The sequence below is a fragment of the Dermacentor silvarum genome, chromosome 1 (assembly GCF_013339745.2).
Source record: "Dermacentor silvarum isolate Dsil-2018 chromosome 1, BIME_Dsil_1.4, whole genome shotgun sequence".
NCBI lineage: Eukaryota > Metazoa > Arthropoda > Arachnida > Ixodida > Ixodidae > Dermacentor > Dermacentor silvarum.
This window is the reverse complement of record NC_051154.1, coordinates 426,405,109-426,432,325: the sequence shown is the minus strand read 5'-3', so window position 1 is coordinate 426,432,325 and position 27,217 is coordinate 426,405,109. Positions and strand designations below refer to the sequence as shown.

The 27,217-nt window shown below is 47.8% G+C and overlaps 1 protein-coding gene across 1 annotated transcript; it reads right to left on the bottom strand.

The window, feature by feature from the left end:
- Positions 1-993: 993 nt before the first annotated feature.
- LOC119437671 (uncharacterized) lies at positions 994-26,147 on the bottom strand. Its single transcript, XM_049660766.1, has 4 exons — positions 26,066-26,147; positions 16,588-16,670; positions 11,976-12,230; positions 994-1,413 (listed from the first exon to the last, which is right to left on the bottom strand). The coding sequence occupies exons 2-4, from the start codon at positions 16,633-16,635 to the stop codon at positions 1,405-1,407; spliced, it is 312 nt and encodes a 103-aa protein (XP_049516723.1). The 5' UTR covers positions 16,636-16,670; positions 26,066-26,147; the 3' UTR covers positions 994-1,404.
- Positions 26,148-27,217: the final 1,070 nt, after the last annotated feature.

Here is a 27,217-nt window from a genome sequence, read left to right as displayed (position 1 = left end):
TTCGCAAGTTTTCGCGTTGCGACGTTAAAATGTTGCTTACGTTTTGAGTAGCTTGTAAAGGCTGTCTGCCGGCCTTGCCCACAAAAATGAGGGTATCAAGCTCTATGGAGCTTCAAAATTTCAAATCGTCGCGGTTAATCTCGACAAGGCTAACACAGAGCTGTGATATAAAGGGACGCCGCATGAATTTTTCTGGAAGCGTGAAAATTTTACCGGCGAATGCACAGCGTAAAAAATGTGGTTTTCACGTCATTGTGGGTAGCATTGGGCTTATGGGCGTAGTTGATTTATGATCGCCTGGCTGTAACTAAATTTCACTTTTGCGCAGTCACCAATTGTTCAATTATTGTTCATCTCCCTTCAGGCGAAGTTTAGGCACCTGCGGTGACTAATAGGTCTGTGTATGGTGACTAATTACATTAGTGACTAATGACTAAGGCGCCAATAGCTTCAGATGGCGAGTGCAAAGGTGCGCGCGCCTACGAAATGCTGCAGACTGCAAACGGCGGAAGTAGACGCCGTTCTATCTAGACAGTAGCGCCACCGCGCCTTCGTGTTCCCGGCCGACCTTGGCCGGCCACTCTGAGCAACAACGAACAGAAACGGCGTGAAAGACGCAGTAAGTGAAGCCGCGGTGACCGTTGTAGACGCGGCGCAGTGGACTTCACTTGGGATGCACACTGCAGACAGATCGCGCACGCTGAAGCTTGTACAAGGAATATAATGGTGGCTGTGTCGCTGAACTTTGATATTTATAACGTGTCACTATTTTTTACCTTATTTACTTATCTAGACTTCGCAAAACAAATTTCGGTAAATATACGTCGTAAAGTTAAAAAGGCAACAGCAAGCATTAATTTATTGCTGCTTGGCTGATGATTTCGCTTCCTTGACTGGTGAACATAGCCACAGCCATATATTAATAAATGAAGTTATACCATATCTTGTCCAACTGAGTGAATGCACAGGATACCACACAAAGACAGGCATCGAAGGACAATTCTTGTAGTTGACGGTATTATTACAGAAGAGTAGGGTAGGCTGGAGGCTGCCACGGAGGCAATCCGCGCGCTTTTACTGAGGTGTTCACATCTCAGAAGCGGTAATAGGCAGCGGCAGTGCCCGAGTGTTGACCGCCCGCGGCTGCTCCTGTGCTCCTCTTGGCGCCAGCTTCTAGTTAAAGGAAGCCCGGTTGCACAAGCGGGCCATGGTAGTACAGAGCGTGCGGTGCACTCAGCTGCCACCCGGAGGCGTGCAGCTCGATCAGTTGTAGCAGCGTTTGGCGTGCCTGAACCGAGACAATCGACAGCACGGAGGCGTTGCGCATGCGCCGAGTCAGGATGTGCATAAGCCATGGACGGTCCTCTGCACGGCTGAGCCGGCAGCAGTCAGCACCTATCGCAGTCACTCCATCTGGAAAGTGATTCGAGCGTCAAGTAAACAAGGCGCTGTGGGAGATTCTGTAAATGTTTCGACAGAGGTGTAGTCGGGTACATTGCAACTTAAGATGGCAGGTGAGGCCCCGCCCTGACCGATGCGCGGCATAAAGATTGCACTGATAACACAAAAAACCAATCGTGTGCTCCTCTCCAGGCTTTTGCTGTTCCTTCGCATGTCTTGACGGGAACAGGGTGATGCGCGTGACGTGACTAGCGAAAGTTGTCGATTGGTCCATGTTCTGGAACATCATTCCTGATCCGTCTACTAGCCCGGTCTTACCCCCGTATTCTAAAACGATTCTCGGATCAAAGCTATTCCTCCTAACGTCCCTAGATTTTCTGCTCTTTTTTAAGTAGCGACATCTACCTCCGTCGGCCGCCATATTCTTCCTAACCTCCTGAAGCGGCGTATCCGTGCAGATTGCATACGACCGTCAACGGCCACTGCTGCACCGCATGGGTCAAATTTATGTTTGAGGGATGGAACCACACAATCAAATACGATCCCCAAAAGCGGCTTAGTACTGCACTGTTGAGGCCGAACGCGAAATTTGGCGCCGTAATTATGGACCGTACTTACCGATGGCATCCGTTCTCAACTCGTATTCACGGCGACACCTGCCGCGTTCCTAGCTGCGGTCGCGCCGACCGCAAGAAATCCTTCGCACAAAGAAAACACTGAAAGACGAATGCGCACAGAAACAATGCTCACGCTACAGCGCCTTCAACATGCCCTGAAGTTCGACCGCAGCAGCGTGCAGGTAACTGCGGGGGGAACAGCGTTAGGAAGAACATGGCTGCCGGAATGACCGGCGCCCAATTACATTCGTCGGCGGTGCTTCAAAGCTTGCCGCTACTTAACAGAAACAAAGTATCTAGGGACTTTAATTGCGCCATTTCACAGAGTTGCGTCCAGTGCGGCGGCCCCCAACTGAAGAACGCGCTATATTTCTCAAGAATTGCTGTGGAGTGTCGTTGAAACGCAGTGGCCATTTCTGTCTAGCGCTGGCGCTACTGTCGACTTTCTTGAGTCGAGGTGGAGTGTTGAGCGGATGAACGTTCTGGAATACAGAGGATTAACCATGCAGTCACACGCCCGTAATTCCTCGTCGTCTTGCTTGTCTGTCGGGCGAAATCAACTGGTTTCATCTCTTGTTTCCTGTTTTGGCACTATGCATTGGCCGGTGACTGACAGTGTACAGTCGAAAAGCGCGGAGTCCTGATGAGCGGAATTTGATGGTGTTTTTCAGCGCGTGATGTTCGGCACTGACGTGTGCCCACGTATTTTACCGAGAAGTACGCGGCAAGGATGAAAGAGCGTCCGTAGGAAGAGTAACGAAGGCGAGAGAGAAACCGTTCGCTCATTTTAGCGATCAGGATGCTTTAGGGGTGCTTTGAGCAACGGAGGTGGATCAAAGACTTGGATACCAATTTTGTTTCCATTCTGTTCCACCAATCAAGCAAATTCAACCATGGTTTGTGATACTAACAGCACATAGCAATTCGTGAGGCTCTGTCAGCGTTTCTGATGTTGACAGAGTGCGCAAAGGCCGAGGACGTTATGGCAGCGGATGCTGATGCATCGGAGGTTACGGGTTTTGCCATTGCCGCTCATTTTATGAGTTCCGTTTAGATTAATTGGTAGCATGGTTGGGGTGCACGAATGTCGCTGACAGCAAGCGCCTACTCACATGGTGTGTTTTTTTCTAATCTCACGTGATTTCTGTCTACCACTGACAGAACCAATCTTCGTAGAAAGATATAATTTGTATATTGCGTACTACACTCTTCAACTTTACCATTGAAGATACCACCGCCACTCGCCGCTCACACGCCTTGCGGTTCACGGTTGCGCGAGATGATAAAAAATTGCAAGCGTGTACTATGTTAAGTTGGTTGCATTCATGTGCCGCTCACGTTAAATGAAGGAATTCGCGTTAATGAAGAGTGAGCTCACGCTCATTGTTCAGCTTTAGCTGCCCCATCTTGCCCATCTTGCCCCATCTTCCCACATACAATCACCACCCTTATCCACGTTATAGACAAAAAGTAACCGATAACAATTACAATCACTTCATTAAAATGTAATTGTTTACATTTACAAATTACTGCCCCACGAAAATAATTCAGGAATTACTCAAAAATGATTGATTACTTCCGCGTTACGTTGCTCCTTTATTTATTAACATTGTCTAGATAGAGCAAACAGAACAACGTGACCAGGCACTTTCAGTGCTTCCACTGCAGCAGTTCATCCCATGCTTATATGCACTAGCAATTGCTTTTCACAGTTTTCGTCGGGCGTCTTCCTTCATTTTAACGCGATAGCGTGAAGGGCCACGTGTCGAAAAAATTCGGCGTCAGCGTGGGTCTCGGCGTGCGGCGTCTTCGGCCAAGAAAATCCTCCCGAACCACCACGACCACACAGGCCAGCCGCGTGCAGCAGAGGCACTGGTGAGATAATTGAATTTCTCAAAGTAAATTGCGTCATAAAAGTCGTAAAGTACGACTTAACCACAACCTACTGGCATGATAGTGTTGGATTTAAATTTTAATATATGAGAAAACGTAAATGTGTTACGCAGAAACTCAAATACGCACCCCTTTTACAGCATTTCAACCTTTCATACAGCGGCGCGCCCCAGTTGGGGTTACTTGCACAAACGCCATCCAGATGGCGGCCGCCTCCTCGGCAGCGGTGCGCCGAGGCGAAGTTGCAGAAAAAAGAAAGCTGCAGTTGCCGAGAAGCCTGACAAACAGTCAGAGATCTTTGAATGATATCGCCTTGCAATCTTAAATGCTAAGCTTAAGCGTCCTCCAATTTTTTGTTGTGAAGACATCAGCAGCGACACTGACAACTCCGTCGAGGACAGGGGCTCCGGAACCGGGCGGAAGTTGTACACTAGTGGGGGCTTGCCCGCACACTCAAAACTGCTCCCCCCCCCCTTCTTCTCCCCTCCCACCACCCGTGAGGCTAACGACTTCTTTGACTAGTTAAAGTGTGCTCCCTTCCTTCAACAAAAGAAACAAAATTTTCTGGAAGCGTATGAATTCTGAGACTCTCTGTGTCAGTGCTTTTTCTTCATCGAGAGCGCTGCCTGTTTTTGTCTGGTTGAACGTATCTTCCATCGTAAATTGGTTCTTAAGGAGGGGAAGGCTCGCACTCTATTGGGCAGCCCTTGCAGGAGCACGTCTCAGCGCCACGACTTTAGGATGTCTATTGTTCTCTTCCTTAATCTTCCCTGCCCCTATCCAAGACCATGAAAAGCCAGATAATAACAATGGTCGGCGTAAGCCTGTTCCAAGAAAAGCACGATTTAAATCATTAACCTATCGCTCGTGAAGCTTGAAATGTGCGTTTTCTTCTGGTTCGGCGGAAACCGCCTTGGTTTCGTCACACGGAATGACCGTAGTAAAAAGTGTAAAGGGAAAGTGTGGCTGACGGTCGTGTTGCTGATTGGTTGCGATCGACAAGCTTCTTACCAACTTATCGGGCATGTCACCTTTCAAGCATTAGTAAATTAAAGCACAATCCGCGGATTTTCCAAACAGTGCCGGACACCAAAATTAAGCGCGCATTAAATAAATCACGCTTTTTGTGTTTTATTAATAAAGCCTTCTCTCATAAATATCAGTTAAATATAGTTACTATATATATATATATATATATCATAATAGTCATCAGCCTATATTTATGTCCACTGCAGGTCGAAGGCCTTCCCCTGCGCTCTCCAATTACCCCTTTCTTGCGCTAGCTGATTCCAACTTGCGCCTGCAAATTTCCTAACTTCATCACCCCACCCAGTTTTATGCCGTCCTCGACTGCACTTCCCTTCTCTTGGTATCCATTCTGCAACTCTAATGGTCCACCGTTTATCCATCCTACGCAGTAAATGGCCTGCCCAGCTCCATTTTTCCCTCTTAATGTCAACTAGAATATCGGCTATGCCCGTTTGCTCTCTGATCCACACCGCACTCCTCTTGTACCTTATTGTTAGGCCTAACATTTTTCGTTCCATCGCTCTTCGTGCGGTCCTTAACATACAAATCGTGTGGACTCCGGGGCATGAGTCCTTACGCGGCAATCAGCAGGCACACGCCTATGCCCTAGCGCATGCACACTGGGAGCCGCGAGATGACCGCGCCGAGCAGTTCCAACCAGAGCCCATACAATTAACCTACACGCACATCCTACAACACTATCGCCTTTCACGAAGAACACTACCCCCACCGCATAATGCTCTGACGCGAGAGGAAGCCGTAATATGGCGAAAACGCCAAACAAACACATATCCACATTTAAGTCTTTACCACGCCATACACCCTGCGCTGTATTCCTATAAATGTCCACACTGCGATCAATGTGCAACGCTTTACCACATGGCATGGGCTTGCGCAAACACACCACAGCTCACACCCATAACACACCAAACCACACAGCAATGGGAGGCAGCAATGTCCAGCTTCAACTCGACGGACCAGCTCAACCTGGTCAACCGAGCGAGAAGGGCAGCTAAAGCCGCTGGACTCCTGTACTGAGGGGACCACCCACTGCAGAGCGCAGGAGCTACCTACGGTCGCGTGCTCTTTCGATTAAAGTTTATTCTCTCTCTCTCTTAACTTGTTCTCGAGATTCTTTGTTAACCTCCAAGTTTCTGCCCCATATGTTAGCACCGGTAGAATGCAATGATTGTACATTTTCCTTTCAACGACAGTGGTAAGCTCCAAGTCAGGAATTGGTAATGCCTGCCGTATGCACTCCAACCCAATTTTATTGTTCTGTAAGTTAGCTTGTTATGAACAGGGTCCCCTGTCAGTAATTGACCTAGAAAAACGTACTCCTTTACACACTCTAGAGGCTGACTGGCGACCCTGAATTCTTGTTCCCTTGCCAGGTTATTGAACATTGTCTTTGTCTTGTGCATATGAATCTTCAACCCCACTGATAGACTATCTTGGTGCAGGTCCTGAATCATTTATTGTAATTGGTCCCCATTGTTGCGGAATAGGATAATGTCATCGGCAAACCGAAGGTTAACTAATATATATATATATATATATATATATATATATATATATAGAGAGAGAGAGAGAGAGAGAGAGAGAAGGAGGGAGAGGTGAACTACACGTTGCGTCTACATGAGCCCACAGACGTCGCCCCCACACATCAGATATACTTTCGGAGCCCCTGGTCGAGTACGACAAAGGGAAAGACTGGGACATTAAACAGCTCGTTTGATGTGCGTACTAGGGGGTAGAGGGGGTGGTGTTGTAGCGTATATATGGGCCTTGCGCACAATATTTCGGCTACTAAGCATCTGGGTGCTCTATGACGCGAAGCGCTGCATTGTTGCTTGGACTTGAAGACGCTCCCGCTTAGGCAAATGAAAAGCTGAAAAAAACTTCCGTATGTGATATCCTGACATTAACATAGTAAACGGTCTTCGGTATCGATACATACCAGCACCGGTTTAACGAGGAAATAAACACTGAGCCACTATATTTGCCTGTATGAACATGACATGCGCAATCTCGAGAGCCTATTGCGTGGTGCAATCCCAGGCGTTCTAGGGTAGGTTGACAAAGCAGATTGACGAAGCTGCCTCGCCTGCCACAGCTTGTCTCGTCAATAAAGTAACTGGCTACATGTAATTGGACAGTGAAAAAACTCCAAGGGCGATAAAATCGTCGCCGCGCGCCGTATGCGCGAGTGAAAGCGCACGGGGGACGCGCGCTATCGCGGAGAGCAAAAGCACGCCGGAAAGCAAACGCGACCGTCGGGCGAAAGGCCGTGGGGGTATGGGAGAGAGAGAGGGAGGCGGGGCGACGCTGTGCTGCTTCACTAAATGCTTATCATGCAACCGGGCGCAATAGGAACTGGCCACTCAATCTCCCACGCGAAAGCAAGAAAGCGGGAAGGCAGCGCGGGAGGGAGCGGGGGGGGCAGCTTCTCCTCTGCGCAACTCCTCTGCACTTTGCCTGGCGGTGGCGGTCGCCTGCACCGTCTCTTATCTCCACACGGCTCTGACTTCGTATGCGCTGTGCATTTGCCGCTCAGTTTCCGTTGAAGCGATAGACCGCGCGACCCTTCGTCTGCTGCCAGCGTTTTGACAGTCGTTGTGTGCGGTCATTCAGTGTGATCTATTCATGTTTGCTTGCGCGCGCTGACACCACGCTTGTTAATTCGGTTAGAAAGCGAATGTATCCAAGTTTATGCAGCCGATAAAACTACTATACCTACTCCGAATTCCTATACCTACTCTGCTAATTTGCTATCGCAATTGATGCTTCGCCTTTCGGGCAAAACTGCGACATTTTTAAGTTCACTTTCAGTCGACATCCGATCATTATGGTCGGCCACGTTCTCAGTGGTGCCGGTGTTCAACAAGACCCCGACAAGGTGTGAGCAGTACAATAAATTCCACTGCCGTGCTCAGCCAAAGACGCGCCGTGTTTTCTAGGATTATGTTCTTGCTTTCGTCGCCATGACTGGAACTTCGAAGACATTGCGCATCCTCTTACTGATCGTGAGGAAGGACGTTTCCCTCCAGTGGGGCCCCGAACAAGCCATCCTCTTTGTCAGCCCTCATCGGTCTACTTACTACACCACCAATACTAGCCCATTTCGACCCCTCATCGCCTACAGAACTTCGCACTAATGTCAGCGGCCATACAATTGGAACTGTTCTTGGCAAATAGCAGCACGGAAAGGAACGAGTAATCATCTGCGGCAGTCGCCTGCTTTCGTCGTCGGAAGGGAGCTTTTCCATCACTGAGCACGAGTGGCTGGCTTTAGTGTCTGTTGTCCCCAAATCCCGGTATTACTTGCTTGGCCGACATTTTTCTCTGATGATGATGGTTTATTTCAATCCCCTTTGAAACGGGGCGGGGACAAATCGTCACCTGGCCTACTTGAGTTAGTCAGGTATGTTATCAATGCTTTTTCTTGTAGCATTCTTGTGTACATCCCTTTAATCTTCTGTATCAACCATGTACCGCTGCCTATGCATATAATCGATCCGGATGCATCTGTCTCTTCCCTGCTTTTTTTCTACAAATGCTCTAAATGTATCTTGCTTATCTAGACTGCTGACCGGTTGATACTTCCGTCTGCTTTAAATCCAAGCGCTTCTGGAAGTTGTACGTTATGTACTGTTCTCGCTGGATGAATCCCTTCGCATTCCATTAGGATGTGCTGAATGGTCTCTGGATTTTTGTTGCATCACACACATGCCTCATGTAATTGCGAATATTTGATCCGGTATGTTTTTGCCCTTACGCAACCAGCTTGAACCTCAAAACAGCAAGGCACTACTATTTGAGGCTCGAGCAAACAAAGTCGTTTGCTTACCGCATTGGATGGGAGGATAGCGCTGCGTGTGACCACTGCGGCGACGAGGAAACAATCGAGCACGTACTTTGTCACTGTCCCCAATACAGCGCACATAGGCAGTCATTCGCGACCGCGCTGGCACGTCTTTACGACCGGCCGCTTTCGGAGCAGACAGTCCTGGAACGCCGGCCTATACAGTCGTCACACAATAAGTCAGTCAAGGCACTCTTGAAGTTTTTGCTATCGAGTGGACTATCTGACAGACTATAGTTCTCACAGACGTTTCCAACCTCCTCCTTTTCTTTCTTTTTTTTAATTCCTTGATTTTTTTTTCGTGACTGCTTTTTCTCTTCCCTATTCTTTCCACCTTTCATTCCCCTTCCCCTTCCCCCAGTGCAGGGTAGCAAACCAGAATCTTTTCCGGTTAACCTCCCGGCCTTTCCCACCACGTTCCTCTCTCTCTCTCTCTCTCTCGAGCTGTGATCACCGGCTATCACGCCCTCTGCGGGCTTTCATCGCTCAAGAATCCGTCTTGACATCTTGGTCGCTGGGCCCTACGACACCAAGAAAATTAGTTCGTTGTCTACTACCAGTCTCGACGATTGCACCTAGACACAGATTGTCTATGCCGTCACCCTGTCGATGATCCCGACCTAATGTGCCCTGATTCAGACGTTTACTTTTGTCCATCCTTGTATTGTGTTATATCCTCATCGAACAGTGACAAGACCTGTGTTTACGGTTTATCATCGACCGTCAAAACTCTTCATCGCTACACCCTTCTGTTGACATGTTATAGCTACAGAAAAACGTTCGGTATAGTCGTAAGCTCAGCCCATAAGTACCTAAACTTCTGTTTGTTCTGCCTCACCATCACAGAGCGAGTGCTCTGCACCAGCTTCACGACGTACCGACTGCCGGCCACTTAGGTGTCTCGTACATACAACGGCGTCCAGCGTCATTTTAGAGCACAGCTTTTAGGCGCCCTTTCCTGCGTATCGAGTAGGCGTCGTCCCTCGGCGTAACCGAGCAGACGAGCACAGCGAAGGATGACAGAGCCAAGGAGGAGCCCAGCGAGGGATGAAAGACAGCGATAGCGAAGAGAGCGCAAGGAAGAAAGTGCAGGGGGAAGAGGGTATGGCAAAAGCGTGAGAAGAAAATCGTAGTGTCGCGCAAGACGTGCTTTGCGGCGGCAACCGCTACGAGATGGCACCAGAGTAGCGCGCTGTCTACTGTTAACCGTTGACATGTCGCGAGCGCTGCATGAGCGGAGGTCTGTGTGCGGCGGCTGCTTTGATTCGCGCCCACACGTCACTCACGCGCTGCCTCTCGCGATCTCCCAATTAGGGAGGCAGTCACGCCACACTTCGCTCCGTTTGCAATGTGCTCCACGAGACAGATTGTCCGCGCCAGCCAATATATCGCGAAATAAAAACACGTATAGAGCTGCGCTGAAATTTCCCATTAGGGAGTACCGCAATCGTCGGTGAATTTTTTTCTCACGAAGAAAATACCATTCTGCTATCCGCTACGTCACTGCTCGTGAGCGCAGCACACCTTTACCAGTTTACATTACTGTCTACTAATATTTTCCCGGGTAGTCTCCGTTAAAGGTGATATTTAGTACACAAACTTGCACCATGTATTGAGAAGCTTTTCTCAAATGCTGCAATAATGGTTAATGTACAAATATACAAAGCGCCTTTCAAGTGTTTTTAAGTCGTAATCGAGTAGGTAGAGGCACTGTGGGCATTGTTTCTGCCAGCAGACATGCGTTTCAAGAATATGCCTTCTTTTAAATAGGTGTTACTCTGTTGGGATCTTAAAATGTAAGAACTGTTTAAACGGGCGCGCACTTGAAAATTGTGTTGTGTAGTTTAAAATTAAATTGGCAACTTTTTTTATTTTACGCGATCGTATAGAGGCGAGAGGAAAGCCGCGAAGTTCAGGTGGATGTCACGAACGCCTACATCAATAACTACAGGAATCGTATGGGATTTACACTCCAGAATTAAGCTTTCTTCTGAAATGACTATAGGAAAATTCAGCGCTACAGTTATTCTAACACCAAAAAATTATAATTGTGACATAGGTGTTTCTACGAGTTGCCATAGTTACATTGGAGAAGAAAAGTACAGCCTCACTGTTAATTGTGGTTCATCTATGTTACGTGCTAATCGTACCACATTGCGTCACAGCAGTAGAGTGTTTTACGTTAACTTCATTCTATAACATAACTTTGTCTGAATGTGTAAGTTTTAACACTTAGTGCCTGTGTCGCTAGGTCTTCAAGGCTTAATGCAATGATCTGCAAGCAACACGGTGGCAAAAATTACTGGCTAAATAAGGCAAATGATTGCCCCAGCGCAAAGCTTAAGCGACAATATCCGGTTAAAACAAGAAACCAGAATGCTTCAGGACGAAACACTACCACTCCTTCTCACGTTGAGGCGTAGCCGTGGCCACGGCGCTGCGCTGGCGGCACGCAGGCAGATTAGCACCACATTTCGCCACCAATGTGCTCGAGGGTTCGTCAGCCTAAGCGGTGGGTCCCGTCTCTGACACGGGGAATCTGGTCAGCGAGTCACTGACCTACGGTCTCTCAAGACGGACAAAACCCCTACCTCATCCGAAGCTCACCGAGGGCCAAGAAGTCACCTGGTGCCGACTCCAAACGCACTCCTTTCCCAACCAAGAAGTATACGCACACTGTTACCCTGACTTGACAGACCCATACTGCTCATCATGTCAGTCCATAGCCTCTTTAAATCATATTCTCTGGGAGTGTAGGGAAGATCTCCCTCCCCCCCCCTCCCCCAACAGATGTCCGGGCCGCTCTCTCGCCTATGCCGTAGGAAGCGATACTCCGGGACCCGAGCCTGGATGTTCAACTTCGGGCTATCAAAAGAGCCGAGGAGGCGGCTGTAAGGCATCGCCTGGTAGCCACGCCTCTGGTGATTTTAGTGTACTTCTTTCTGGGGTTTAACGTGCCAAAACCAGTTGTCATTAGGAGACCCGCCGTAGTGGAGGGCTCCGGATTATTTTTACCACCCGGGGGTCTTTAACGTGCGCTACAACGCAAGCGCACGGGCGTTTTGGCATTTCGCCTCCATCGAAAGGCGGCCGCCGCAGCCGCGATTCGATCCCGCGACCTCTTAGTGTAAAACTCCACGCTTGCGCATTAATGCACTACTTATACTCACCTGCCTGTCGTTGCCTAGCATTGGTGGATGTAGAATGACGAGGCAACTGTTGCAGAGCAACGTGGCGAGGAACGAGACATCGCGAGCGACACAGTTTTGCCGCCTCGGTTGCAGTAAGAGCTCGGCCACCAGGGACACGAACGCCGTCCAACGACGCGGGTAACCATTGGACACCTGCAGCAGCTCCGAGCGCCGATTGAACCATTTGTTGACGGTGTTGATGAGGGCGTGTGAAAATGCCCCGCTCTTGTCCCTCTGCCGAGGTCATGAAAAGAAACAAAAACACGCTTTATTGGCTCATCGTAAAAGGGATACTATACTCGCGGACAACTTTCTGTGGCAATGAAGGGAAAGCTACGGAGGCAAAGCGCGCACAAGCGAGAGCGCTTCTGAAAAGAGTGCCTCGTTTTAAACCACGTTGGTTTAGGCTGGGGAAGAGAAAACATAAACAGCTTATTAGCAACAGTTAAATAAGACAGAACACACTACTCAGCGTAAAATTTTACTTATTTTGTGGCTTTTCCCTTCCGCGTCTGGGCAAACGCGAAACCGTCGCACGTGAAAGCTGCGTCGATTCAGCGTCCGTTCCGAGCAAACAAAAGCTCTGTCAAACGCTGCCGGACTATTTGGCGCGATAACACATGTGCAGCATCCACGCGCCCGTAGCTTTCCCTTCATTGCCACAGAAAGTTGTCCGCGAGTATAGCTAGAAAATTGGGTTCAGCTGTATTACCCTTGAGCAACACCAAAAGTGTCACTGTTACTTTGAAAGAAGGTTTTGTGAACAAGAGAAGAGGCTGAAACGGAAGGCGGCTGGCGAGGCCGCCAACGTCGCTTCGAAGTTTCCGCGTCACCTCGCCACGAAGTCGTGGATTTTGACGGAGTGTACTCGGGACTGTTTAATTTGTGGAACTATCAGGTGGACTACATTAGATTCTAAAATAGCGGAAGACTGTGCTTAGCCAATTTCAAAAATTTAGGAAATTATTCAATTTATACTTATTTTCTCTTCAAATATGTAATCTGTCCGCGCTGTTAGATACGGATCCTTTCCTAATATCGGTCAAGTTCTCCGAACGCAACCACTCGCCGTCCCCTGTCAATCATGGTGCTCAGGTGCGCGTCGACCATGCTATCAGCTATCGACCATGCTATCGGCAGGTTGGCTAACCCACCTTCGTGAGCCGCGCGTGCAGCTTTTGTCTCCACCCTGCGTGACGCTTCCGGAAAGTGCAACGGGAGGCCGGCACGGTTCTAGGTAGCTGACCCTAGTCCCGAGAGAAGCTGCTTTGACGCTCTGGAACACGCTTAGGGCCCTTTATACGCAATTCCTCACGAAGTGTACCCGAGAGCTGGAAGACCGCCAACACTATACTAATGCATAAGAAGGAAGACGTTAAAGAATGGAAGAATTATAGACCCATTAGCTTGCTTTCAGTACTGTATAAAAAATTCACCAAGATAATCTCCAATTGAATAAGGGCTACACTTGATTTCAGTCGACCGACAAAACAGGCTGGCTGCAGGAAGGGATATTCTACGATGGATGACATCCATGTCATCAATTGAGTAATCGAGAAATCTATGGAGTACAATCAACCTCTGTATATGGCTTTCGTAGAATATGAGAAGGCTTTTGATTCAGAAGAGATACCAGTAGTCATAAAGGCATTGCGTAATCAAGGAGTACAGGAGGCATACGTGAATATTTTGCCAAATGTCAACAAATATTCCGCACACCTTGGTTCTCTACAAGAAAAGTAGAAAGTTACCTATCAAGAAAGGCGTCAGGCAAGAAGACACAATCTCTCCAATGCCATTCACAGCATGGTTAGAAGTACTCAAGATCTTAGACTGGGAAGTCTTTGGAGTGAGGATCAATAGTGAATATCTCAGCAACCTTCAGTTTTCAGATGACATTGTTCTAGTCAGCAACAATGGGGACAAATTACAACAAATGATTGAGGACCTTAACCGGGAAAGTGTAAGAGTGGGTTCAAGATTATTATGCAGAAAACCAAGGTAATGTTCAATGACCTGACAAGGGATCAAAAATTCAGGATCGCCAGTCAGCATCTAGAGTCTATAGGAATACATTTATCTAGGTCAGTTACTCACAGGGGACCCTGATCATGATAAGCAAATTTGCAAAAGAATAAAATTGGGTTGGAGTGCATACGATAGACATATCCAAACCCTGACTGGGAGTTTACCTCTGCAGTTGAAAAGAAGAGTGTACAATCATTGCATTCTACCGGTGCTAACATATGGGGCAGAAACTTGGAGGTTAACACAGCAGCTCGAGAACAAGTTAAGGACCGCACAAAGTGCGATGGAACGAAAATGTTAGGCCTAACGTTAAGAGACAGGAAGGGAGTGATGTGGATCAGAGAGCGAACTGGCATAGCCGATATTCTAGTTGACATTAAGAGAAAGAAATGGAGCTGGGCAGGCCATGTAATGCGTAGGGTAGATAATCGGTGGACCATTAGAGTTACAGAATGGGTGCCAAGAGAAGGGAAGCGCATTCGAAGACGCCAGAAAACTAGGTGGGGAGATGAAGTTGGGAAATTTGCAGGGGCAACTTGGAATCAGCTAGCGCAAGACAACGATAATTGGATATGGCAGGGAGAGGCCTTCGCCCTGCAGTGGATATAAACATAGGCTGATAATGATGACTCACGTTGAAAGCCCGACCGGCTCATGTCAACACTGCAAATACGCGCGCACGCCTAACCCACAGCTATCTCAATGCACATAACTTCCTTGTGCCACACAGACATGTCCTGCAGATTTATCTTAACACTAACTATGGCACAAACTTACAAAGCGCCAGCCAATATACTAGCAAAGAACGACGTAAGCAACCATACCTTTGCCATTTGCAAAATGGCTAACAGTATACAACAGTGAGCAGCTGCCGCCCCTGTCCCCCCCCGTTCTCTCAAAATCGCGCGTTCTGATTGGCTCGCGAGAAGCGATAGTATTTTTCCTTGTTTTTTTTCGGCTACGAAAGTCGGTCTCGGCCCGATCGGCGCGACGAGACCTTTTTCACGTCGCTTGACGCAGATTTTCCGGTCGCCGGTGTTGTGGCCGACCGGAAATATTCCGATGTCAACGGAGTGTAAAGGTGGGCGATAAACAATAGATTCCGTCTGATTTTCATGACTGCATACTATAAGCTGTTAGCCAGCTCTAATTAGGGTATGAGTGGAGTGCTAACTTCAACTTTCTAAGGTGCGTGTGATAGTTTTGCAATCAACACCATGTGAAGCAGGGTGCCTGTCGAAATATTGTGCACACATTTAGTAGCCACCCCGTATAATGCAACAAGCACATGTGAACCCAAAGGCCCAAAGATTACAATCCATGTGCTACCCATCATTGCCATGGTAGCTGCCATTTGTTCATATTATCACGATACGATCAGCCGCCGCGAGGAAGACGACGAGGTGCCTCTGGGCTCTCGGCACGAGTGTGTTTTCACCTTGGACCCTGGCTTGGCTGCTCGTGTAAATTCAGTGTAAACAGCGTTTTTCTCTGCGTTTCTGCACACGTAACAATTTTATTGAGCGGACGTCAGGACGCAACATATAGGAATGAATAAAAGCTCTTAATTCTGCGGGCCTCAACAAGAAGAACGATGAGCTATCTGTTGCGTCAAAGCACAATACAGTGATCTTATTCTCGACGCCCACCTAGAAAGATTTGCCTGTTGGAATTATTGGCGGCCGAATGAGTACCAGTGGCCTCTGCCATTGCTAATTGTCACCGATGCGTGACGTAATTGACACGAAACGGGGCTATCTGCCAGAATTTCTGTTCGCATTCCTGACGCTCTCCTTACTTGCAGAGCTCGGCACATATTGGCTCGCCTTCCTATTTGACGCGCTAAAGTTAAGGCAAGAACACGTAGAAAAACGAAACAAAAATGACGGGCCGACCACTGAAAGTTCATGGAGGAGCTGGCGTTCCAGGTACTTTCGTGCTTCAGTGCATAAAACGATGTTTTGTAAAGAAAGTGGCACGACAGTGCACTTCTCAGGGAAGTTCGGGAATTAATATATCGAAACTGGTGTCATCCTGAGAATTCATTCCAAGTGGTTCCGCCCTGCGAAGTCCACGGCTAGAATTTGTTAGTTTCAATATGGGCCATAAGGTAATTAATTAATTTGAATATTATGCTTTTAATTTTTTTGTGCACATAATGTCAGCTTCTTCGAGTAGACCAGCTCATGAACTAGAATTGTGCTATCTGCCACAGGCCACCTTTAAAATTGTTTTAAAGTGTTCGCCGATACACCCGCTGAAACATCTCCTTGGTTTTATTATCTATCCGGTGTCATTGTATAAATAACACGTGCGATCAAATAAAAAGGTTTAGTTGAAAGTTGGCCCTTTGTTGGTGTCTTCTTGTTCTTGGTCGCTATGGCGTTTCCCTGCTCCATGTCTATTATGAATGCAAACCAACTAGCTCGACAACATTCCCTACCAGAATTGGGTTTAGGCGCAGGCTTTGCTTTCGCAGCTGTTGTAGACTGGGAGTGATGTGCACTGCCTAAACGAGAGAGGCGCACGGCACCCACGAAAAGTAAAAGAGGAGATTGCTCACCACGGGCTCTGGCGGCTGCGTTCCGTGAGACGAAGACGAGCAAAGCATCCAGAACGAGGCCGCGTCCGTCCGAGGAGGCCACACTGGCATTGTAAGAAGCAAAATAGTGGCAATTCAAGCAACACTCAGTACTGTAGACCTGCCTCAAACAGATGCGACACTCCTTCCTCAAGTTTAGCAGCCTCAGTCGGCGTTTTCCGGAAGTATAGGGTCGCGCTGCAGAGGCAGACAAATATTGCGTGCGTTGTCGTTCGCATCGACGATGCGTAGAATGACAGCTTTGTCTCATGTTTAGCTCGCCGCAACAAAGGCAGTGAAAATGTTGGGAAAATTAATGATCGCAACGGTACATTAAAGGTGCCACCACTCAAGCAGAAAGAAAACAGAGCACGAGATGAAGCAGTGGTACAACGCAGCTATGCCAAAGTTACTGTGTAACTTCGAACATACGCGACAATGAAACCGAGCTGTAGCTTATGGAAGCGGTAGTACCAATGTATTTGTAAACTGGTACCGAAACTTCCATGGAAGCCCACTTCTCCAGAAAATGTCAGCTTGTTGCAACCGTCGCCATCTCTGTGTCTGGGGGGACAACTTCTGTCAATAAAAACAAGAAAAAGCATTCACGTAGCACCACAAAGTGGAAGCGGCGTCGTTATTTACGCTCCTTGGCGCGAATGCTTAAATTTCGTAAAGGTGCGGCATGTTGACTACTACTGGAATATTTTAATGCGAAAGCATGAAATGGCCCATTGAGCGAAAAAGCCAACGTCTGTCGTCTGAACAAGCGAAAAACGGCACCTAAATTCCCATTGGCTGCGACGCCACGTCACGAGCGCTCCTCGACGGAGCAGAGCGTGTGAAAGGGGCTGCCTCCATAGCGCGCCAGGTGTTGCGTGAGGGGAGAGGGCATTGCCGCGACGCCACGTTACTCTGCATTTGGGAAGCCCGTGTTATGCGGGCGTTCCTCGTCCGCGCAAGCTCTCACCTGCTTTCTAACGGTGGCTCAGTAATCGCTATAACGAAATAATGTATAAAAAAAACACAATTTCGAAAGGAAAAATATTCGCGCTAGTGTGTTCCGAACCTACAACCCCACTCTGAGAAACCGAGTGTCTCACTCACTGGGCTAAACCAGTGCCTCCTGATACCGGCCTGTGGTATCTGCTATATGACTTCATGTTACTTGGACCGAAATTTCCATTGCCAAGCTCGGCGTGACGAAAGCAGCGATATCGAAAATCTCCGCGGCTCTCTCGGGAACCTCCCAGTTAGATTATATATGCCAGTCGGGCAATGTAGCACGGCGTCACGGATCGAAGGGCACCGGCCTCGCGCTGTCAACGGGCCGCCCCATTGGTCGTTTTTGCGGGACTCGGGCCCTTTGTTGTAGGCGCTCTGGGTGCGTGCGCGCCTGACGGGCCTTTGGAGACTACATCCAGGCGTTGGAAAGTGCGTAAGCTTTGCTTTCTGCCTGCGGCGGTTCCTTTGTCTGCCGCTGGCCGATGGTCACTTCGACTCTGCGGAGTGCCGGCCACGGCGTGCGCGCGCACACTTCTGTCCTCTGAATTTCCTGAGGCAGCGCCGTCCGATCATGCCCTCGTCTGTTTTTCTGTCTCTTTCCATTTTATCTGCTGTGGAGTGCGTGATTGCCCGCGCTGGCCGAAGGATAGGCAGCCTCTCCAGGCTGGGCTCTTCGTTTTTCTCTATCGCGGTGCGCCGTTAGCGGCCAGCGGCGATCATGTGACTATATTGCATAACATTCTTCTTCTTTCTGGGGTTTTACGTGCCAAAACCAGATCTGATTATGAGGCACGCCGTAGTGGAGGGCTCCGGAATAATTTCGACCACCTGGGGTTCTTTAACGTGCACTACAACGCAAGCACACGGGCGTTTTTGCATTTCGCCTCCATCGAAATGCGGTCGCCGGGGCCGGGATTTTGCATAACAATTATATTCCAATTCGGTTGTGTTGGTAAGCTTCTGTTGTATCGAAACCTAAGCCTAGTAAATGTAATTTTTTTAGAGCTTCGCCTACGGTTTGCCTTGCTGCATGCATGGGCTCGCCAGTACCCTAGCTGAGACCGGCTGCTGCTCGTGCTTTCTTGCCGAATAGCTTACACCCGGATGGATGGACGGATGGATGGATGGATGGACAGTGCGAGTTGCGGGACGATGGGTTGCGGTACCAAGCCCTTGTTATTTCGCCCAATGTCTTACCTATGTATAAGAAAAACGCAAAGAATTTCCATCATCAAATTTTCTGAAGCACCATTGGGAACTTTGTACGCCTCCGCTGTATCATAGCCCTACTTTTCTGCCACCGAACTTCCAATCGCCTCTTTAAAACCTTTATTCTTTCAGCGACGCGCTTTTTGTGCGCTACGTAGTCAATCAGGCTGTGGCAAAAATAAAAGGAAAAGATATCGCGGCAAGCGGGGCAATCTTATCTGCAGGCCCAAACGTAGAGTGCGACCAGCACCGCAAATGTTACAGCTCGGCCAAAGCTACCCATTTCGGAAGGCGTTCAAGAGGATGACGCTTCTTGAAGAACTGTAGGGGCGAACAGGTAGCCAACATTGGAAACAAGATTGTCCAAGCACAGCACTGACGCGTGTTACACGATCACATTGTCGTTGCGCTTGGAATGGGTGAAGAAGCCGAAGTGCATGGTGGCACAGGCGGGCAAGATGAGGTAGCCATCGCAGAAAAGATGAAGGCACTGTGCATCATCAGGCTCGAACAACGAGGCCGTGGAGAGAGGCTGGGATGCCCAGGACGAGGCGACGCTCATAACAAGCACTGCTCGCCGAGTGCCGGAAGGCTGCAGAGCACGTAGCAACAGGCAGCGGGCCGCAGACGTCTGGCGCAGGGCTCACCCCGTCAGCTGGCATGACAGGATCTGAAGTGGCTTAGTGAACGAGCGGAAGAAACGCAGTAACAACGTCAGAAGCAACCTCGCGCCGAAGCTTAGGAAAGCCCGGCAGTTGAATTCACTGGGAGCAGAACACATGAAAACCGAACATGAGAATGCAAAGGCTTGCGTCGACTTGCAGGCACACAAGCAAAAAAAAAAAAAAAACACTAGGGAATGCGGCTAAGGCAGTCAGCATTTGCATGGTGTTTGCCTTTCTTGTGCCGCACTAGGAAATCAAACTGTTGAAGTGCTAGACTCCACCTCATCAAGCGACCATTTTTGTTTGACATTTGATTCAACCACACTAAGGGGGAGTTCATTTATTTTACCACATACATGGAGTTTCACATAAGTGGTTGGTACGAGGGAAAAAAAGCTGCATTAAAAACAGCTTGACTAGCCCCACGTCCCCGGTTCACTATGGCAGCATGGCAGTAAAATAAAAGTACATTTCAACATCGGTGTCAAATGAGAAACACATGATATCCACAGAAAACATATTTACAAAAAGTAAAATTTAGCAATGAACATATTTAACACATCATGCTTAAAACAGAAGTGTTAGAGAGTGTGCGAACATTTTCATAAGAAATCTTGAATTTATTTAATGTCTTCGGCAAGCAATAACCTAAAGTTTGAAAGCCATAGTTTGTGCGCGGCCGTGGCACATACCATTGTTCCGAGTGTCTGTTTTGGCGCAAAGAAGGATTTAGTTGCAAGTTAGCTACACTGTGTATATAATCTCGATTTTTCACAATATCAGATCTAAAGGAAAGTAATAAAGTGTAGTCATATAGCACGCTTAATTTAATTACATTATATTTAACGAATAGTTCTGAAGAGTGTGCATTATATGGAAGGTTTGAAACAGAACGTATGGCCTTTTTTGTAGGATAGCAAGATTATTTATGGATTGCTGTGTTCCGTTACCCCAAATTAAGTTGCAATACCGTAGATGAGATGGGAAGAGTGCCCTAAATATCGAAAGCTTTTGAGGAACTGGCAATATACGCTGACATTTTCTCAGTACGCCCAGGACCTTACAAAGTTTGTTTTGTAAAAGTTCCGTATGGTGATCCCATTTCATATATTCGTGAAACATTACACCTAGAGATTTTGCTGTAGAAGAAAATTCAATTTTATTATTATTCAACATGAGATTATAAGAACGAGTGAGCTCATAAAGCGGGGATTTAGAGCGAAAAAGAACAGCTTTAGTTTTTGAGCAGTTAATTTGTAAAGAATTGTTAAGTGTCCAGCCACATATTTTATCTAGTGTCAAGTTAGCTAGATTCACGAGATCGTGTATATCTGTTCCTGAAAAGAAAAGACTTGTATCATCAGCATACATTATGTATTGGGCTGAAGGGTCAACATTTACAATATCATTAATAAATATAACAAACAAAAGCGGCCCCAATATGCTGCCTTGGGGAACTCCGTATTTAACAGGTTGCATAGAAGACAGAATTCTGCTTATCGATACACATTGATGTCTGTTAGCTAAGTAGTTCTGAATTAGATTAAGGGCAACACCACAAACTCCATAACACTGCAGCTTACCTAATAATGTTTCATGAATAATTCTATCAAAGGCCTTCGACATATCTAAAAATATGCCGAGTGTGAATTTTTTAGCTTCAATATTTTTAAGAATCAACTCTTTTTGAAACAGTAGAGCACTTTCTGTTGAAAAACCTGATCTAAATCCATATTGCGATTTTGTTATGACGGAATGTTTGTCAAGAAAGTTTGACAGTCTAAGATGAATAATTTTTTCAAGTCCCTTGGAGAATAGGGGAAGGATTGAAATTGGTCTATAATTACCGAGAATGTTTTTATCTCCACTTTTGTATATGACCGTCACCTTAGCATTTTTCATATTCTGTGGGAAAATGCCAGTTCGTAAGGAAAGATTGTAAATATGTGTCAGACATGGGCTAATAAGATCAATAATATATTTAATCGGCTCCATTTTCAGACCATTAATATCCTCGCTCTTACTCATGTTAAAGTTTCTAAATACTCTTAATACTTCATTTTCATCAGTTGGGCAAAGAAATATTGATTCCTTTAGCGGCACGGGTAAGTAATCTAAGGCGCTATCTTGATGTGAGCTCTCACTTACAGATGTAAAGTATTCATTGAAGTTGTCGGCTAACTCCTTGCCTTTGATAACTTCATTGTCAACTACAAGTTCTTCTAAGCTATTTCTTACTCTACCTGGAGATATGATGGAGTGTAATTTATTCCACATTTGTTTGACATCTGTGACGCCCTCAAACATGGTATAATAATAATTTCGTTTTGCTTGCCGTTGTAACTTAATGATCAAATTTCTACAGTTTTAAAACATCCTCAAAGCATCTGGATTTCGGTTAACTAAGAATGCATGATATAGCCTTCATCATTTTTAGAATCTCTGTAGTCATCCAGTGATCGGTTTGAAAAACAAAGGAAGAACCTTTCAGATAACACGAGAGCTTTTCGAGAGCCCACACCAAGGAAGCGCATTCTTTTTCTGTTGTGCTGTAGGCTTGCTCGCGTGACGTTAGCTTTCGACTCGCATAGACAACAGGGTGCTCCTCGCCTTTTTTCATTCACCTGACTTAAAACAACGTCCATTCCGCGGTCACTAGCGTCACACTGAACTAAGAAAGGGAGAGAGTAATCTGGTGCCGCGAGAACCGGTTCGCTGACAAGAATTTTTTTAATCGCGGCAATTGGGTCATTACGCGCCGTAGTCCAACGCACAATAGTAGGCTCGGTCTTGCGCAAAGCGTCCGTAAGAGGACTAGTGATATGTGCGAAGTTTCGAATGTAGCTTCTATAATAGTCAGCTAAACTCAAAAAGGAACGCAAGTTAGTCTTTGTTTTTGGCAAAGGAAAGGTAGTGATTGCCCCAACTTTTAGTTCGGAAGGACGTCGCTTCCCTTGGCCAACATGCCCCAAGTAGTGGACTTCAGTGCTTGCAAGACAACACTTGCGCAGTTTGAGAGTCAAGCCTGCTTCGCGAATTCGAAGGAATACCTGCTGCAGATGTTCCAAATGCTGTTGCCAAGTGCTCAAGAAAACAGCGATGTCATCGAGGTAGGGCACAGCTAAAGACTAGGTGCCTGTGAGCACTTGATTCACTAGTTTTGAAAATACGAACGGTGCGTTCTTGAGGCCAAAAGTGAGCACCAGAGGGCGATATGTGCCTGTGGAAGCCATGAAAGTGGCGAGCTTACTGGCGCTCTCCGTGAGTGGCACTTGCCAGAAGCCGCGTACCATATCTAACGTAGAAATGTACTGTGCCGCGGAAACTTTCTCGATCAAGGCCTCAACATTAGGAATGGGAAATGTCTTCGTTTTTGTTATCGCATTTAACTTACGATAGTCAATGCAGGGTCGGGGTTCCTTGCCAGGACTTTCTACGATAAACATCGGTGATACGTATTCGCTTTCCCCTGGCACAATTAGACCCAGTGTCAACATGTTCTGAACAGAATCGTTTAACAGCTTCTCATGACGAGGAGAAAATCTGTGCATCCTTGTACGGAAGGGTTGGTCAGATGTCAGCTCAATGTCGTGTTCCACAAGGTTTGTCCTACCAGGATAAGGACTGAACAAATCGCTGAAGTTGTGTACAAGCTCTTTTAACTCCTTTCTTTGCTCGATTGTTAAAAAAGCTTGCTTAGCGACGGCTTCATCAAATTGCAGTGGTAGATTGTCACGTCGTTGCGTTTACCGGTCGTCGTTACCAAGTAATTGGTGTCGGAAAACTTTTGCTGAACCGTGACCGGCCCATCCCATGCTACTTCCAATTTATTTGCCTTCGACGACTTCAAAATGAGCACTTTGTCGCCTTCCTTGAAGGTTCGAGTGCGTGCAGATCTGTCGTAGTACACTTTTCCGCGTTGCTGTGCTTCGGCCATGTTGATCTGCGCCAATTCTTGCGATTCACGTAGGCGTTTCAACAAGGTCAGCACGTACTCCACAACGGATTTGTCTACAAATTTGTCTTCCCACTTTTCTTTTAGCAAGGTGAGCGGGGCGCGAAGCGCTCGACCGTAAACAAGTTCCGCCGGGGTGAATCCAGTTGCTTCATGAGTGACGGAGCGCAGAGCATAGAGCATTGCGGGAACAGCCGCGTCCCAATCGGTGCCCTTCTCGAAGCAGAGCGCGCGCAGAATCTGCTTCATTACTGAATGAAGCTTTTCGACTGAATTGCTTTGCGGGTGGTAGACAGAGCTGTGGTGAATGGATATGCCACATTTCTGCAAAAATGTCGTGGTAAGCGCGCTTGTAAACACAGAACCTTGGTCGCATTGGATTTCACTGGCAAATCCGATTCTGGCAAAGACGCCGAGTAGCGCGTTTACAACTGCTGTGGAGCTTAATTCCGGTAACACCACTGCTTCCGGGAACTTCGTGACAGGGCAAATGAGTGTTAACAAGTATTTGTTGCCCGTCACTGTTACTGGTAATGGACCAACAATGTCGATTACCAATCTGCGAAAAGGTTCGCCAATCAAAGGTACTCGGACCAAAGGTGGCTTGAGCTTTTCGTTTGGCCGTCCGGTCCTTTGGCAAACGTTGCAGGAACGTATGTACATATAGCTCAGAGTCCTTGAAGCACATAGGCCAGTAGTAGTCGGTCAATAGTCTGCTCTTAGTTTTGTAGATTCCTAAACGGCCAGCCCAGCTGTTGCTGTGAACCAAATCAAGAAGTGCAGCACGATACTTTTGGGGAACTACAAGCTGTTCGAAAAAGCGGCCTTTCTTGTTTTTGAAGTTTCGGTACAAGAGGCCGTCTTTGACAGTGAACGATACTGGTCCATTTTGCTGCCGTCTTGATCTTTCCCAACACGTTTGCAGTGACTCGTCGTTCGCTTGATCCGTTTTGAGAACACTTTTGTCGACCTTTGCACGAAGTTGAAAATTTTCACTGACTGGGCTTATCGTTCTGTCTCCGGACGCGGAAGCGACCGGCGAGCTGTTATCAATGGCTTGTGCGACTGGTACGGTTTCGCTCGTTGCGGCAGCTTGTGACGGATCACTTTGCTCTGGAACTTCGGCGGCACGAGTAGCGTTAGTAGTTTGCGCTCTTGTGTGGGACCTCGTAACGACCATTGCAGGGTTAGCATGAAGTTCCATTCCAGCGTTTTGCAAGTCCCTCATTGATCTGTTGGAAAAAATGTAAGGGATTTTTTGAGGGAGCTTGTCTGAAACTGCAGCTTCAGTTTGGAATTTGCCGAAGGCGCCCGTCATTTCAACTTTCGCTACCGGCAAGCACTTCTTGTCAGGCTCTAGTGCCTGACGCACCCAGACACACGATCCGGTAAAGTCCTCGGGCTTGACAAACGACGGGTGGACGATATCAAATGTTGCTCCTGTGTCACGTAGAACTTTGCAACAGATGCCGTTCACCGTCATGTCATAGGTGTAAGGCAAGAGTAAATCGCTCTCTTCAGTTAGCAAATTGACGGACACACTTGCTTGTCGGCACCCCACTACGATATGGCCTGGTTGTTGGCATTTGTGACATACTAACGGTCGTTTTTTTTCAAACTTGGAACTTCTTGATTCACTCGAGTTGACCGCATGCACTTGGGAGTGAACATTGTCTGGTTTCGCTTGGTTCGCTTCTTTCTGAAACTTCTTGAATGCTCCCGGCGGTTTCCTTTCGAAGTTCTTCCGAACTTTCGATTCTGCGGGAACAGTACTCGTCAGCCAAACTAGCCGCCATTTGGGACGTCTCCACGTTTGACTTGTCCTGAATCCACAGGCACATTTGCTCCGGGAATAGACGCATAGAATTGCTCTAGCGCAAACACTTCAATCAGACGTTGCTTATTCTCGTATGGGTTAGCACTTTTAAGCCATTCTTCCAACAAGCTCATGGATGTATAGGCGAATTCCGAGAATGACTCCCCTTGACTACGCCTCCTCTTACGAAACTTTATTCTTAAGGCATCTGTAGACAAGCTGTACCTACGCCTCAGCTGAAGCTTTACTTGATTGTAGTCGCGGGCATCTTCATCTGGCATTCTCGCGATTACGTCCCCTGCTTCGTTTGGAAGCAATCTCAATAGGCGTTGCGACCAGGTCTCTTCTGCAAGTGCTGCTCTAGTACACGTCCTCTCAAAGTTGACGAGGTACAAAGTGATGTCACTACCAGCCTTACTGGACGCCAAGGTTGCATGTATCCGCGCATGTCGAAACTGTCAGTTCGTTCAAGGCTGTGCAGCTGCATCTCTTTTAACTTCAGTTCTACCTCTCGTTCTTTTAGCTGTTGGGAAATTGCCTTCCAATATTCCTCGACTTCGTCGTCGTTCGCTCCGCATTTGGATATTGCTTCAATAATTGCAGGCTTGCGCATCGACTTCTGCACTGGGATACCTAACTCCTCAGCTAGCAACACTAGGTTGGGTTTCGTTAACGAAGCGAGGTTCAAGACTGCTGATAACAAGTGCCACTCTTACACGTGCTACTTATATTTAGCAAAGTCAAAATGCCTCGACTACCAAATAAATGTTGCTAATGCTCTCAATGAAGTCAAGTAAGCCGTGCTCTCACCAAACTGGACGCCAAGGTCACCGCCAACGTGCGCTCCAACCGCCGTCACCGTTGCCACCAGCTGTTACGTATTTGGCGGCTCGACGCCGAGAGCGGCAGGATGACCTAAAGCCCCTATATTTATAAAAGTAGCGCCATTCTTAGATCTTGCCGCCACCGCGCTCACCCCGGCGCTTCCTCCTCGCCCTCTCTTAGCCGCCTCCTGTCGCCCCAGCCTCCTCCGCTCCCCCATTGGCCAATCCGTGTCACGTGGAAGTTCGCGTCGCGCTTTTGTATATTTTTTTCTTTCCAGCGCGCTCCGACTGCCATTCTCGGGCCTGTGCGACGAAAGTGCTGTACGCACAAACGGATCAAACGTGTTAAGGACAAGAACTTCGTTGTGATGGCATGCTGCTGCGCCTTAAGTTGCCGCAACCGACAAGGCGAGGGCAAAAGGCTTTTTTTGTTTACCATCCGGCGTGCGCAAACGCTTGCGGCACACTTGATATTTGCGCCGTCTCGCATCGTCGCGTTGCTACTTCCAAAACGGCATTATTAAGACCAGTTACTGACTGACGAAGCAAAATCGCGCCTCAAAAACGTCTCCGCAGGGCGCGATCGAAGTTTTCCTCGGATTTCCTCTGGTAGCGCGTTAGCTGTCGTCTGCCACGGCAGGCCCGACGCAGGCGGCGCCACTGTCGATATCGCGCCTCGATCGCGCTGGTCGCGCCGAGCGCGATAGTGGAACGGAGGAGGAGGGAAGTGGATGGCGCTACTTTTATAAATATAGGGGCTTTAGGATGACCGGCCCAAGGAACAGACGACCCACGCAGTGCCAGGAAGACAATCACCTTTATTCCTTTAGCGACGCGCTTTTTGTGCGCTACGTAGCCAATCAGGCTGTGGCAAAAATAAAAGGAAAGGATATCGCGGCAAGCGGGGCAATCTTATCTGCAGGCCCCAACTTAGAGTGCGACCAGCACCGTGAATGTTACAATGGATGGACGGACGTACGGACAAACGGACGGACGGACGGACGGACGGATGGATGGATGCATGGCGTCCATCCATGGCGTGCTTCCATTCATCCAACCATCCATCCATCAATCCATGCATCCATGCGCCTCCCCTTTGAAACGTGGCAATGGGTTGCGTCACCAAACTCTTGTTATT